The sequence below is a fragment of the Amphiura filiformis genome, chromosome 1 (genome assembly GCF_039555335.1).
Source record: "Amphiura filiformis chromosome 1, Afil_fr2py, whole genome shotgun sequence".
Classification (NCBI taxonomy): Eukaryota; Metazoa; Echinodermata; class Ophiuroidea; order Amphilepidida; family Amphiuridae; genus Amphiura; species Amphiura filiformis.
This window is the reverse complement of record NC_092628.1, coordinates 20,041,686-20,055,659: the sequence shown is the minus strand read 5'-3', so window position 1 is coordinate 20,055,659 and position 13,974 is coordinate 20,041,686. Positions and strand designations below refer to the sequence as shown.

The 13,974-nt window shown below is 38.5% G+C and overlaps 3 protein-coding genes across 3 annotated transcripts in view; all 3 read right to left on the bottom strand.

Annotated features, from left to right (window-relative positions):
- Nucleotides 1–1,298, bottom strand: part of LOC140166036 (uncharacterized) — a 36,017-nt gene extending 34,719 nt beyond the window's left edge. Inside the window, exons 1-2 of the mRNA XM_072189445.1 lie at nucleotides 1,149–1,298; nucleotides 281–415 (exon numbers count right to left, since the gene is read on the bottom strand). Coding sequence (XP_072045546.1) covers nucleotides 281–415; nucleotides 1,149–1,169 — 156 coding nt within the window. The 5' untranslated portion in view covers nucleotides 1,170–1,298. The remainder of the gene's footprint in view (nucleotides 1–280; nucleotides 416–1,148) is intronic.
- Nucleotides 1,299–4,839: 3,541 nt separating this feature from the next.
- Nucleotides 4,840–7,992, bottom strand: LOC140156849 (uncharacterized). Its single transcript, XM_072179846.1, has one exon. The coding sequence runs from the start codon at nucleotides 7,990–7,992 to the stop codon at nucleotides 4,840–4,842; it is 3,153 nt and encodes a 1,050-aa protein (XP_072035947.1).
- Nucleotides 7,993–8,140: 148 nt separating this feature from the next.
- The window catches only part of LOC140156838 (apolipophorins-like), a 28,201-nt gene continuing 22,367 nt past the window's right edge, over nucleotides 8,141–13,974 (bottom strand). Inside the window, exons 11-14 of the mRNA XM_072179838.1 lie at nucleotides 12,890–13,034; nucleotides 11,584–11,742; nucleotides 10,538–10,662; nucleotides 8,141–8,374 (exon numbers count right to left, since the gene is read on the bottom strand). Of these exons, the coding sequence (XP_072035939.1) occupies nucleotides 8,141–8,374; nucleotides 10,538–10,662; nucleotides 11,584–11,742; nucleotides 12,890–13,034 (663 nt within the window). The remainder of the gene's footprint in view (nucleotides 8,375–10,537; nucleotides 10,663–11,583; nucleotides 11,743–12,889; nucleotides 13,035–13,974) is intronic.

The window sequence follows — 13,974 nt, the reverse complement described above, 5'->3', positions numbered from 1 at the left end:
TACAAATAATAAGATCCCACTAAATATATCACATATTTGAGTTTATTTCTGGAAACATAGTACTCTTTGGTATAAACAAAACAGTTTTATATAAGTTCCTTCTACCAGATCCGCCTGTTTTAAGTGTATATAGTGTGTAATTATGCAGTGTCGGTGATCGGCTGCTAGCATAATCTGCAAATTGACATGCAATGTTCTCAGTAGTAAATGGATTTAACTTTATGCTTACACATATAGGCCTATACACCCACACGTCACACCCAACCACACCCCATCATACCTGCATTATGTTGGCATTCTGCTTCCACTGGTTGAATCTCTCTACGATAGCATCATAATCCATAAAGCCAATCTCGTTACCGAACATCTTCATGTATACTGATGCCATGGGCTTATCTTCCTGTGGTACCTCAAACTAAAACAAAAAAAGTTAACCATTATTATTTAATCAAACCAAAGATGGATCATTTACAAACTAGCTAGAGCCAAAAGTTGTCAAAATAATTTGGAATGAAAACACATACTTCCTGAATTACCATTGGTTTGAAACTATTAGTGGTTTTTCCATAATGACCAATCGCTTGTTACTATTAACCACCTCTTTGTATTATACCAGCCAATGAGGGGATTGTTATCAGTTTTGTTTTTTAGTGTAAAGCTATTATTACTTCTGTTGCTAGCTGCCACTTACGACTAACAGAAACAGATACACACATAACATGAAAGCAAAAAATTGAAGTGTTTTTTACCCCCCCCCCCCCTTGTAAGCTTTTCACAATAGGCGCTAACCATTGCAACCATGTTCATTGGATCTGTCCACCAGCTACTCCTTTTTATTCGCCAGCTACGTAAGGGCATATCAAACAAGCAGTCACATTGTGCCATTTAGAAATCGCTAGTAATCAAATACTGGCTGTTTCATAATCGCTACCAGCGTCCTGTCGTGGCTAGCAACGTAGCAACAAAATTACCTTCAAGCCAAATGATGGCGATTTGACGCTAGGGTATGCTAGCGACTTATAAATCAGATATCGGCAATCCCTTTTCTCATAAGCGATAGAAGTTACATCACAAAAAATGCTAAACTGTGTGATAGCTTAGTATGATATTGCTATAGGGACATCTATGCTATAAGCCCTTTCTCTCACCTGGTTAATAATGTTGTCCATGCGGCTCTGGTCCACATTACGTTTTGTTCCTCATATCTTGCTGCTGTGGAGGCATTTGTTGCTGAGGGCTGAGGTACTTCATCAAAGCCTGTAGAATAGTGGGTTTACTCTCCATCTCCTTGAAGTAGCCAGTTGGGCCAAAGAGGGCTTCCAGATTATGCTGCATGCCTTCCATACGACCTCCAATCTGTTGTTGAGAGAAGAATGAACAGGTTGCATTCAAGGTGGGTCATCTTTAAAAAGAGTCCAGCGATCCGCAAAGCAGAGTTATTTTGACATATTATTAAAATTGTTTTGGAATCATTTATAGCATGAAATGGGTTCATCATCTCAATTTGGATGTAAGAATTTTGATTCATTACAAGTAAATTGACAAAATAGAATGAAGTGAATCCAAGATTAACACAAAAAGATAAGTCTTAAGCTATGTTTGTGTGCCACTCACGGAGGGCAAAATAAGAACAGCTCTTGAGTATTCTCTATATCCTTGACACACTTTGATTTGAAATGCATACTTGTTTGCATGTACACCGGTATTGTTTCATTTTGGGCTTTTCCTAATAAATGCCCACTTGCACAATCTACTTTGGTCCCATACATAACATTCCAATATGGCAGATTAACACATGGGGCCCTTCTCCAAGTTGAAAGAACCATATGTATTCCTTACATGTTGTGACGAACGAATAGCGTGGCCATTAACACACAAGTACACTTATTGATGTTTATATCTCAAAGCATAACTGTTTTATTTCTGAAGATAAAGCTTTACACATTTCGATGGCGTTTTAAAATCTTCTTCGAACCCCTCAGTGAGGTGTTCTCTGAGTCAAGTTGTAGATTAGACTGAAGATGGAGAGGAAGTCTCTCCATATACATACAAAAATGAAGGAATAATCAGATAATTAATCTTATCCAATAGGAAGCTTCTTTAACAATGATTGGTACTAAACTTTCCTGACCAATCACAAACTTCCAAGTAGGTTTAGATATCAACTTTTAACCAATCATATGGCTGGTATGATTCAGATCACCAATAAAGTGGGTGGTGTCCCTTGAGATGGTCTAAATCCTGGAAAGGAGGAGGCTTGGCCAAGAAGAGGACGATTTCCTTGGCCAAAACCACATTTATGATTATTTAGTCAGATTAGCCAGAATTCAGGATCGAAATGACCATTACTTTTGAACATACCATCTGTCGTGGCGGACATGGTCATTTTAGGAATGTATCTCCTCACTTTTATGTGTGAGAAGTTTCACTTTCTCACCCCGAATTTTAACTCTGTACAAGGGTGAGCTTTTTAACTTTCTCTTTGAATCCTTATATATTATATATTTATAATTGAAACAAAACTCTACTTTAAACATGAACACGTTATAAAGAGTTAACAAGATATAAGTAACATATATAGTTATTTGCCTCAATTAGGGATCATACTATGTCACATGCCCCCTTCTCTAAGTATGGAACTGTGTTTCCATGAGCAGGTTTGTTCTGGGCAGATTAAAATATTATCAAGTCAATGTTTGACCTAGAGTTTTAGGCGAATATCATAATTTTCAAGGCATAACATTTTATAATCAGAACATGCAAATTGTGTTCATTTCAATGTGGAAAGTTCCGCTCTCTCTCTGAATGCAGCCAGTTGCATCTTCGGTGTCCATAGGTACCATAGTAAAAGTAAAATGCAATTCAGTTTGTTGACATTGTTGAAGGTGATCCCTGTGTGGAGTTCCAACAGTTTATAGAGTTCTTCCAGTCCTCTTTCCCCGAGAAATATCTGCTTAATTCATTGGTTGCTATGGTAACTATTAGGACAAGTAGTATACCCTTGTAAAATGTAGGTCATTCAAGGTAAAGTTGTACAACTTCTGTGTACAATTCAAGGAAATCCTTTACTGGTTACAGTCATGGTGTCTTGTTACAAAGACATAAAATATTTCTGGAAATGTCAAAATTAAGTTCTGTTGCCATAGAGATCTGCATGGTCAAAATGACCTTTGCTCTTGGTTCAGCTACAGTTTGTTGCAATACAAGCTGGATCTCCCATATGTGTACTAGCATTTTACACATAAACTGGGTCATTGTACATGTATTATAAAGCAGGATACAAGTTATATACATGTACAAGCAATTCAAAGTTACTGGAACCATTTTTTGTCATCAGCATGTGGCGCCATGTAGGATATATAATATGGAATATATAGTCAAAGTTCATGTTGTTCTCTGGAGCAAAATCTGGCAGAGATGTATTTAGAAGCAGGATAAATATAGTTCAGGTAAAATAACAACCAGCATAATATAGTTATCTCAACAGAGAGTTATATATTGTCTCTGTATGATGCATCATCTCATGCCTTACGTAAGACGGCATGGTTTTGGAAGACCATTGGTCACCCAAATAACTTTAGAGTATAGCCACCCATATGTTATGCACTGAAAGTGGCATATGGTGGTTAAATATCATCCAACATTCAAGTCTATAATTAGTCACACTATTATTTACCTCTACTTTTAGTAAACAATATTATTTATATTCTACTAAGGGTATCGGCGTTTGCATTTGCCGAACCTTTTCGGTATGCTACCGTGAAGTGGTAGGGTTGGAGGCTAGGCTCCAGCGAGTTAACCTGTTGTTGGTTGACTTCATACGCTCAAGCCATTGAATAGCTTGGTGGTCAGTTTGGACATGAAATTGGTGTCCATACAAATATATGTGCCATTGCTTGATTGCCCAAATAATGGCAAGGCACTCTTTTTCCATCACAGAATATTTTTCTTCTGTGGAGGAAAGTTTCCTACTGATGTAGGCCACAGGGTGTTCTTCATCTTTTCCGTCGAGTTGACTGAGAACGGCCCCTAGACCTCTTTGACTGGCATCTGTTTGTACTAGGAATGACTTTGTCATATCAGGGGCCCTCAAAACTGGGGCATGAGTCAGGCGGTACTTGATAGTCTGAAATGCCTGCTCTTTGTCATCAGACCAGTTGACAATAATGTTGGGTTCAGACTTTTTAGTGGCATCAGTGAGGGGTAACGCTATGACTGCCATGTCCGAGCCCATGTATTTGCGATAGTAGTTTGCCAAGCCTAATAAGGACCGTACGTCCTTCTTTGTAACCGGCCGAGGAAAGTTTTTCATAGCTTCAATTTTGTCAGGGTGAGGACGGGACTCGCCATTACCAATGACATGGCCTAGGTAGGACACGGATGATTTCCCAAAGTGGCACTTGCTTGGTTTTGCTGTTAGACCTGCCCTTTGAAGACGTGACAGAACCTCTCCCACATGTTTGACGTGAGATGCCCAATCCATGCTATATATAGCAATATCATCAATGTATGCTCGAGCAAAGGTGTCACATCCCCGTAAAACTGTGTCTACTAGTCTTTGAAAGGTGGCCCCTGCCCCACACATTCCAAATGGCAGAAATTTGTATTGAAAAAGTCCAAAACTTGTGATGAACGCTGACTTTTCTCTTGTGTCTTCAGCTAGGGGTATTTGATAATAACCCTGTGTTAGGTCCAAAGTTGTGATAAATTTGGCCTGACCTACTCTATCAATTATATCATCAATTCGAGGCATGGGATAAGAGTCAAAAACGGTAATTTGGTTAAGCAATCGATAATCAGAACAAGTTCTCAGTGTTCCATCAGGTTTAGGAACAGTGACTATTGGGAACGATATGGCGATCTTGACTCTTCAATAATCCCCAAGTCTAAAAGTTTTTCAATTTCTTTCTTGACTTCAACTTCTTTCGCATAGGGTAACCTGTAAGGTTTTCTACGGATGGGTGTTTCTGTAGTAGTCCTAATACTGTGCTCTACCAAATTTGTACGCCCTGGGACATTGCTCATGACCGGTGCATGGGATTGGAGTACAGTGATCATTTGATACTTCTGTGATTCAGTAAGGTCATCAGAGATATCTGAGTCTTGGTAAGTTTCAGTTTGTGTCATGCTCAAAGGTGGGTCAGGTGGTGACCAGTCTTCAGTAAACGAATCGTCATCGTCCGAACATGCATGTACCATGAGACATACAGCTTCTTGTGTGTCTGTGTCTCTTTGGTGGTATTCTTTCAACAAGTTGATGTGGTATACCTTAAGTTTCTTGTTCTTTTTACCCACATCAACTTCATAATTTAGGTCATCGACCTTTCTGGTCACTATGTGTGGACCTTGCCAGCGTGTCAAAACTTTGCTGGGGTGAGTTGGCAGAAGGACAAGAACTTGTTGTCCTGGTTGGAGACTACGGTCACGTGAGTGTTTGTCATACCATGTCTTTTGTCGCTGTTGGGCGACCTCTAAGTTTTCATGAGCTTGTTTGGTCATGTTATACAGTTTTCGCTGGAGGTCAACAATGTATTGGATGACCGTTTTGTCATTAGTAGAGGGTCCTGTCCATGATTCCCTTACTATATCTAATGGTCCTCGAACTGGTTCAGCGAACACAAGTTCAAAGGGTGAAAACCCCAAGGACGCTTGTGGGACCTCTCGATATGCAAACATAAATAGGGGCAAGTATTTGTCCCATTCTTTTAACTGTGTTTCAGTCAGTGTGCGCAACATTGATTTGATCGTCCCATTGAAATTCTCGACTAAACCTGCAGTTTCATGGTGAAATGGAGCTGCAATGTTTGGCTCTATTTGCATGAGTTTGTATAACTCTTTCATTGTCTTTGACAGGAAATTTGTTCCCTGGTCAGAGAGTATCTGTTCAGGTAGACCCCACTCAGAAAAGATCTCACACAGTGCCTGAGCGACTGACTCAGTAGTAATATTGGCCAATGGTTTTGCCCATGGATATCGTGTAGCATAGTCAATCACAGTAAGTATGTATGCTCTCCTACTGTTTGATCGGGGTAACGGTCCCAGAATATCAATCCCGATTTTCCCCATCCGTGCGCCCACAATTGGAATTGGGTGAAGGGGAGCTTTCATTGTGTAGTGAAATTTTGCCGTTTTCTGGCAAATATCACAAGTCCTACAATATTTGGCAACATCCATAAATATCCCTGGCCAATAGAAAGAGGCCAGTATTCTATTCTTGGTCTTATTTATGCCAAGGTGACCGGACATAGGGATGTCATGTGCCATTTTCAAAATGCCAGCCCTAGTTGTTTGAGGTACAACAATTTGGTTAATCACCTTTGTGATTGTATCAGTTTGAGCCGTTTGTCTGCTCCATTTACGAAATAGGATCCCATCTTTCACATAAAAACAAACTCTATGGTCTTTGGATTCCTCAAAAGTCAGTGCCCGATCCCTAATTCCTGTCAGGGTCTTGTCAACTTGTTGCAAGTTTTTCAATTGGGCAGGATCAAGGTTATGACCTAATAGGTTATTTTGTTTAGTAGTCTCAGTTGGTTTTACCTCACTAGATTTGGTCCTAGTTTTGGGTGTTGTGTCCTCATCACAAGGGTCAACAAAAGGTAGCTCTAGTAATAAGGTGTTATCATAGTGAGAGTCAGTAGTTTTCTTGTTGTCATCAACATTTGTGCCTGTCCCCAAGTCGCTGCTATTGGTGACAGGGAGTAAATCAACTTTGGTTGGTATAACCCCACTTTTAGCTACATTCTGATCAACTTTAAGTTTCTGTTGGTTTGCAAGGTTGGCCTGTTGGCGTGTCACAGCCAATGTTGCTGAGAATTGCTCAGATTTGTCATTATGGGACTTGCCAAACAACATATCGAGGGAACCATCACTATGTTTAGAAAGTTTTTCCATCTCATTACCAAAAAGCATGTCTGTCGGGATGGTGTCGGCGACACCAACACTCATCTCACCTGTGTAGATGGGACAGCAGACTTGAACTTTTGCCATTGGTAGGGTGGCTTTGGCGATAGCCCCCCTAATAGTAATTGTCTTATTCGGAATATAGTTTTCTGGCTTCACAAAGTTTGTGTGTACAACACTGTGTGCACAACACTCGTCTCGTACAATGTATGCCAGATCCCCATTGATGGTACCCTTGTATGTGTTTTTCCACAGAGACTCATCCAGATTTGTCTGAGACAAGTCCGTCTGGTCAAATTTGTCTGCTGTCTGACCGCAGAAAAAGACTGGCTTAGGTTTGGAAGGAGGCCCATGGTTATTTTCTGTCAATTGAGGGCAATTCATTTGAATGTGTCCTACCCTGTTACAATGGTAACAGGTGGGGGGACCAGTGTGCTTTGGTCGTTGTGCCTGATATGGCTTTGTACCTTCATATTTTTTGTACTCAGTCCTACCTCCGGTGGCAGGGTAAGAGTTTGTCCTGAACGGTTTAGGATTACTAGTTGTCTTTTTGTCTATTTCTGATGGCTTTGGTTTGCGGGTACTAAGGCTGTTAAGCCACTTATTGCCACCTTTTAAGTCAACGAGTTTGTCAGCTAATTGACTGAGAGTTTGGCGATTCGCCGGTTCTTTTTCTTTGACATATTGCGATATTTCCGCTGGCAAACGGAAATAAGCCTGGTCAGATATGATGAGGTCAACAAGTGCGTAATAGTCGCCTTGCTGAACCCCTGAAAACTCTAGCCATTTTAGAAAGTGGCGTTCGAGGTTTGAGACATACTCTTTTACACTTTGGTCTTGGTCTCGTTCCAGGCGTCGGAACTTTAGCCGGTATGCCTCGGCAGTCAATTCATATTTAGCTAGAATGGCCGTCTTTAGATCCGCGTATGTACAATCAGTTTCCAAATCATTGTACGCATCTCTGGCTTTGCCCGTCAATTTTGGAGCCAGTATTGTAATCCACTTGGATTCATGTACCCCATGGCCCGTAGCAATGTGTTCGAATGAGCACAAATATTTGTCCACATCATCCTTGGCATCCAACTTCATGAGGGGAATTTTGGGAATTTTAGGACCCCCCGAATTGAAATTTGATGGTGATGCAGACGTTATACTGTCATAAGTAAGTGAACTATTGGGGAATCTTGAAGCAAAATCCCTTCTCTCCCGTTCGGCCTGTAATTGGACCTCTTTTGCCTTATTCTCTAACCGGAGTTGTTCCAGTTTTAATTGAGCCAACATAACCGTTATTAGCACTGGGTTGGCGGTTGTCAGCTTTTATCATTTGAAATTGAAGCTGCGTTTTGTAGTTATGGAGGCTTTCTTGCATGTTGCCCACCATATCTTTGAGGTGTTTGATTTCCTCCTCTGGTGGCAGAGGGCTGGTGCCCCTGTCACCCCTTTCACTGACTTGGTCAGTGTCAATTAAGTCCTCCCGAAGAGGGGAGACTCATCAAAACCGAAATTAGAGTCGGTATCTGACATTGTGTCTGAACAAATTACTTTTATGCGTAATTATAACTTATATCCAATGTGCGAGGCCTAGTGTGACTAACAATAATTTGAATGTCGGATTCAAATTTTAATATACCATATGCTAATTTCACTACTTTAACATACAGATAACTTACCCCAGCTACTGGGATCCCGTTAGTCGTCCTCCACAATAGATGATCCTGTTCAAACAAAAGTTCTACACGAAGAACATTTCAGGTGTCGTAAACCTAGCTGCTACCATGAGACGAAAGATAGCGTGGCCATTAACACACAAGTACACTTATTGATGTTTATATCTCAAAGCATAACTGTTTTATTTCTGAAGATAAAGCTTTACACATTTCGATGGCGTTTTAAAATCTTCTTCGAACCCCTCAGTGAGGTGTTCTCTGAGTCAAGTTGTAGATTAGACTGAAGATGGAGAGGAAGTCTCTCCATATACATACAAAAATGAAGGAATAATCAGATAATTAATCTTATCCAATAGGAAGCTTCTTTAACAATGATTGGTACTAAACTTTCCTGACCAATCACAAACTTCCAAGTAGGTTTAGATATCAACTTTTAACCAATCATATGGCTGGTATGATTCAGATCACCAATAAAGTGGGTGGTGTCCCTTGAGATGGTCTAAATCCTGGAAAGGAGGAGGCTTGGCCAAGAAGAGGACGATTTCCTTGGCCAAAACCACATTTATGATTATTTAGTCAGATTAGCCAGAATTCAGGATCGAAATGACCATTACTTTTGAACATACCATCTGTCGTGGCGGACATGGTCATTTTAGGAATGTATCTCCTCACTTTTATGTGTGAGAAGTTTCACTTTCTCACCCCAATTTTAACTCTGTACAAGGGTGAGCTTTTTAACTTTCTCTTTGAATCCTTATATATTATATATTTATAATTGAAACAAAACTCTACTTTAAACATGAACACGTTATAAAGAGTTAACAAGATATAAGTAACATATATGGCCATGCGTTTTGAACTCAACACCCAAAAAGGGTGGTGGCGTCACACTTTTCACTGTGATCATTTGGTTTCATGAGTGTATCTTTGGAAGAAAACCAGATATGACAGGAAATTTGGTGTCAAATGATAGCTACGGTATCAATTATTAATTATGGGGAGTTTCATTCAGATATCTTGAATATCGGCAAAATGGCACTCAATTCAACTGACCAAGTCAGGGGTGGTGGTGGCAGCGGTGCATGTGGCAGCGGTGCAGTCATGTACAAACCCTATGGGTAGTTTGCATTTTAAGTGTACCCGATTGTAAAATTGGTCATTAAATACTTCAAATTTGTTCTAATTACTATAAATTTGGTATCAAAAGATAGCTTAGTTGTCCATGTACACATTTAAATAGCCCAACTTTCTCTAATTAAAATGAGGTGACTGGTAGCCACAAGTAAGTCACATGACATTCAAATTCGTCCCTATTCTCTACACAGTAAACCAAAATTTTCAAGCGCAATATACCTCTTGAGATTACCACCGCTGTATTTTGAAAAGTATACACCCTATGATAGCAAAAGTATACATTTCTGGAAAGCTCTTGGCTCCGGGAATCCAAAAATGCATTTCAAATTAGTGTAGGGTGTTACCCCAAGAAAATATTTTTGAAAATGTACCAGACTGATGGGTTGAAATGGTATAAAAAACCACCATCCATTTTCTGAAATACACATTGGTTTACTATTATAAAGCTTTATATCATTAGAAAGCTAATGGTCTGAACATTTCAAAACTGCATTAAGAATTGATGAAGGGTTACACATAGATGAAAATCGGTGCCTCACGGAAGGTTCATGTAAAATGAAAAGAAGGCTTGCATTTTTTTAATTATTTCTTTCCACATGCACCCTACACTAGTTCTGACTCCATATTTAGATTCCTTGGGCCAATAGCTTTCTAAAAATGTATACTTTTACTATCAAAGGGTGTATAGATTTCCAGATATGACTCATTATACCAAACTTGGTGCATCGTAACAGAAAATTTGAGGTGTGACGAAAAGTCGGCGAGTTCAAGACGCATGGCCATATAGTTATTTGCCTCAATTAGGGATCATACTATGTCACACATGTCCTTACCTCAAATACATTGATGGCATATCCAAAGACTTCAGCGGTTGCATTGATGGACAGACTGCGTGGTAGGAAAGATTTCTCCGAGAAGATCACGTTGCTCTCAAAACTAGCACCAGTCATCATTTTTTCTGGAAAAAAATGGCAACAAATTGGTGTGTTTTTTGCTCCACCACTACCTTAATACGTATTTTTGGTGTTTATAATCAGTTAAACTATATTCAAACTTCTGAAACACTTTCACCCAGCAAATCAAACAACCTTGGGTTATTCCTTCATGTAATTTTACACGAAATTAGGGTTAGGGTTAAGTTTGGGTTAGTTTAGGGTTAGTTTAGGATTAGGATTAGGGTTAGGGTTAGGATTAGGGTTATATTTAGGATTAGGGTTATATTTAGGATTAGGCTTAGGGTTAGGGTTAGGATTAGGGTTATATTTAGGATTAGGCTTAGGGTTAGGATTAGGGTTAGGATTAGCTTACACGAAATAATTACATGAAGGATGGACCCAACCTTGGTGTGATAATGCTGCAATCCAACTTGATCACCCACAGAAGATCATTTCTCCTATACCCTGCAGGCATTTGGAATGCCCTACCAGTACATGTAGCTTTAAATCAGGATTTGCAGAGTTTTCAAGCAGGAGGTTAATGGCTAGTTTTGCACAAACCCCTTCACACCTAAATACATAACTGCTGTCACTGTCCAGATTAGCCTTAGATGACATAACTTGTGTTTCGTATATTAAAATTCCATCAAAACCAAATTATCACATTTAAACAAAATGGACACTCTAAATCAAAATTGTTTAAGCATGACTTGGAGACAGGGAAAGAAAGTGTGAGAAAGCAATAAAACAGAGAGAAAGAGAGACGGGGGAGAAAGAGAGAGACGGGAGAAAAAAGCAAGAGAGAGAAAGAGAGAGAGAGAGAAGAGTGAGTGAGAGAGACAGACTGACTGACAAACAGATATAGATAGGGGAGAGAGAGAAATAAGAGAATGCTTGAAAAAAATAATTTGAATTCCTGACTTTATAAACATTTGGCTACTCACCATTGAACCATGAAACTTCATAGTTACGCGAAATCTTGCGAATATCACGAGAGAATCTGCGCATTACCTCACTGCTACGTAGAACTTCCTTCAGTTCTTGTTTCTGTGGATCGCTGGTCTCGTTCAGATTCTTGAGGTGGCTCATGACAAAGGAACCAACTGTAAGAAAGGGATAAGTAAATGAAATACAATTCAGTAACAAGATAAATTCTCATCATTTTATTTCTAAGAATGAGCTAGTTTTGTTTATAAATTGGTACTTACACAGTAATGCTCTGGCCTCTATATATGTTTAGAAAAATGGAAAGGCCTTAAAAATAACTGATCCTAAAAAAGATGGTGACCCCCAGTTTTGTCCAAATCAAGGGGTAACATTTCAAACACAGAAACATTTAATTTCTCCCTACATGAACATGAGCCAATATACTGTAAAAAGACAGCTGACCAAATCTCATATTTTTGTCCATTACGCCACACAAACATTTAAATACCTCACCAGATATTTTGTTTCATGCCCTCTTTCTATTTTTCTAAATCACATCACAAATGTCCAATTTTTTAGGGCTTTTTTTTATTCATTCAAAATAATCTGCAATACATTAAGGGATCTGGAATGAGCGTTTTGAGCGTTTCGACAGTATTTTTGTGGGACATGAGAGCACATTAGACATATCGAATTGCATTCTGAATATGAAGAATGTCTTTCTGATATCAAATAATTTTCATTTTTTGAAATTCACGATATAATACAAATGTTATGACAAATTATTAAAATTTGGTATTTTTCACATTTTTGATATAATAACAGTCCTCGAAGTAAATTTTATCAATCTAATGATATATTCTTAAAGTGTATGTAACTGGGAGGAAAAGCCGACGATCAATTGAAAATTTTGACCTTTCATATTGAAGATATGGATTTTTTTCCCAAAAAGACCTAATTTTTTGTTGGTGTTTTGGGAAAAAATTCCATATCTTCAATACGAAAGGTCAAACTTTTCAATTGATCGTCAGCTTTTCATCCCACCTACATACACTTTAAGTATAAATCATCAGATTTATAAAGTTTACTTCGAGTACTGTTAAATATCAAAAATATCAATTTTTAATGATTTGCCATAAAATGTGTATTACATTGAGAATTCCAAAAAACAAAAATTATTTGATATCAGAAGGACATTCTTCGTATTCAGAATGCAATTCGATATGTCTGATGTGCTCTAATGTCCCACAATAAATACTGTCCCAATGTTCATACCCCATCCCTTAATTGACTTTAAGAGAAAATAAGAGACCCAGTCTATACCTTGATCATCGTCTTCACTCTCCATGGTCTCCACGACAACCTCAAGTAAGTCCTCACTAGCGCACTGCATCATAGCTCTATATGAAGCAATTCTGAGTTCAGTGTTTTCAACTCTATTCTTGTACAAGTTGGTCAGCTCATAACGCTACAAACGAAATAAACAGGGATTATTTAAGTTTGGGTACCGTACAATACATAAAATCATAAATTTGTATAATACCATTCTTAAAAAGATATTATGCTCAATGGTACTCAGAATATGTAATAAGAACAAATGAGAGTTTTTTCTTTAAAATTTGTATATTTTATGGCAACGTTCCATAGAGTACTGGTGCAACACTGGAAAAGGACCATCGACAGTTAAGTGTAGCATTACCACTTGGGAACATGAAGAAAATATTCATTTGATGATCATATGTTTGGATCGAGGTTGGATCAATTTATAAACCTGTCCTTAAATATCTTAGAATTATTCAAGATTTAGTGTCCTCTAACATGGTTACAAATTTTATAATTTAAATAATTTTACAACCTTATATTGAATATTGTCTCGATGTGCGGCAGGATTAGATGAAGGCTTACAAACAAGGGTATCAGGATAAGGAATTATTTCCTAGCCTCTTAACCACAGGGTTAGTGGGCTACAATAGCTATTCAAGACACAAGGTACGCAAGGGATAAACTGTGCTTATAATATGAGATACGGGTTCAAGTGGAATAATAGTTCACTCAGTGAACAAAAAAAAAATCAAAGTTTGATGGCACAGAATCATTTACCTGTAGTCTGAGTCACCATTAAAGGTCATTAAACATTGATCACCTGTCTAATGGTCAGACAGCATTCTTATCTTTTATTTGATTTATTGTGGGTAACCAGTATCAAACCCGATAAAGACTTGCTGATAAGATTGCAGCTTGTCATCACCAGATCCTATTGTTTGTCTATATTTAGGTATTACTGTCTAATAAGGGTAGAAGTTCTGACTACACAAACATAATGTGACATGATCTGATCCGAACATGCCAACGTTGCTGATGATAATAACTAGATTGTCTAAAAGTTTTGACTACATAAACATATTTTG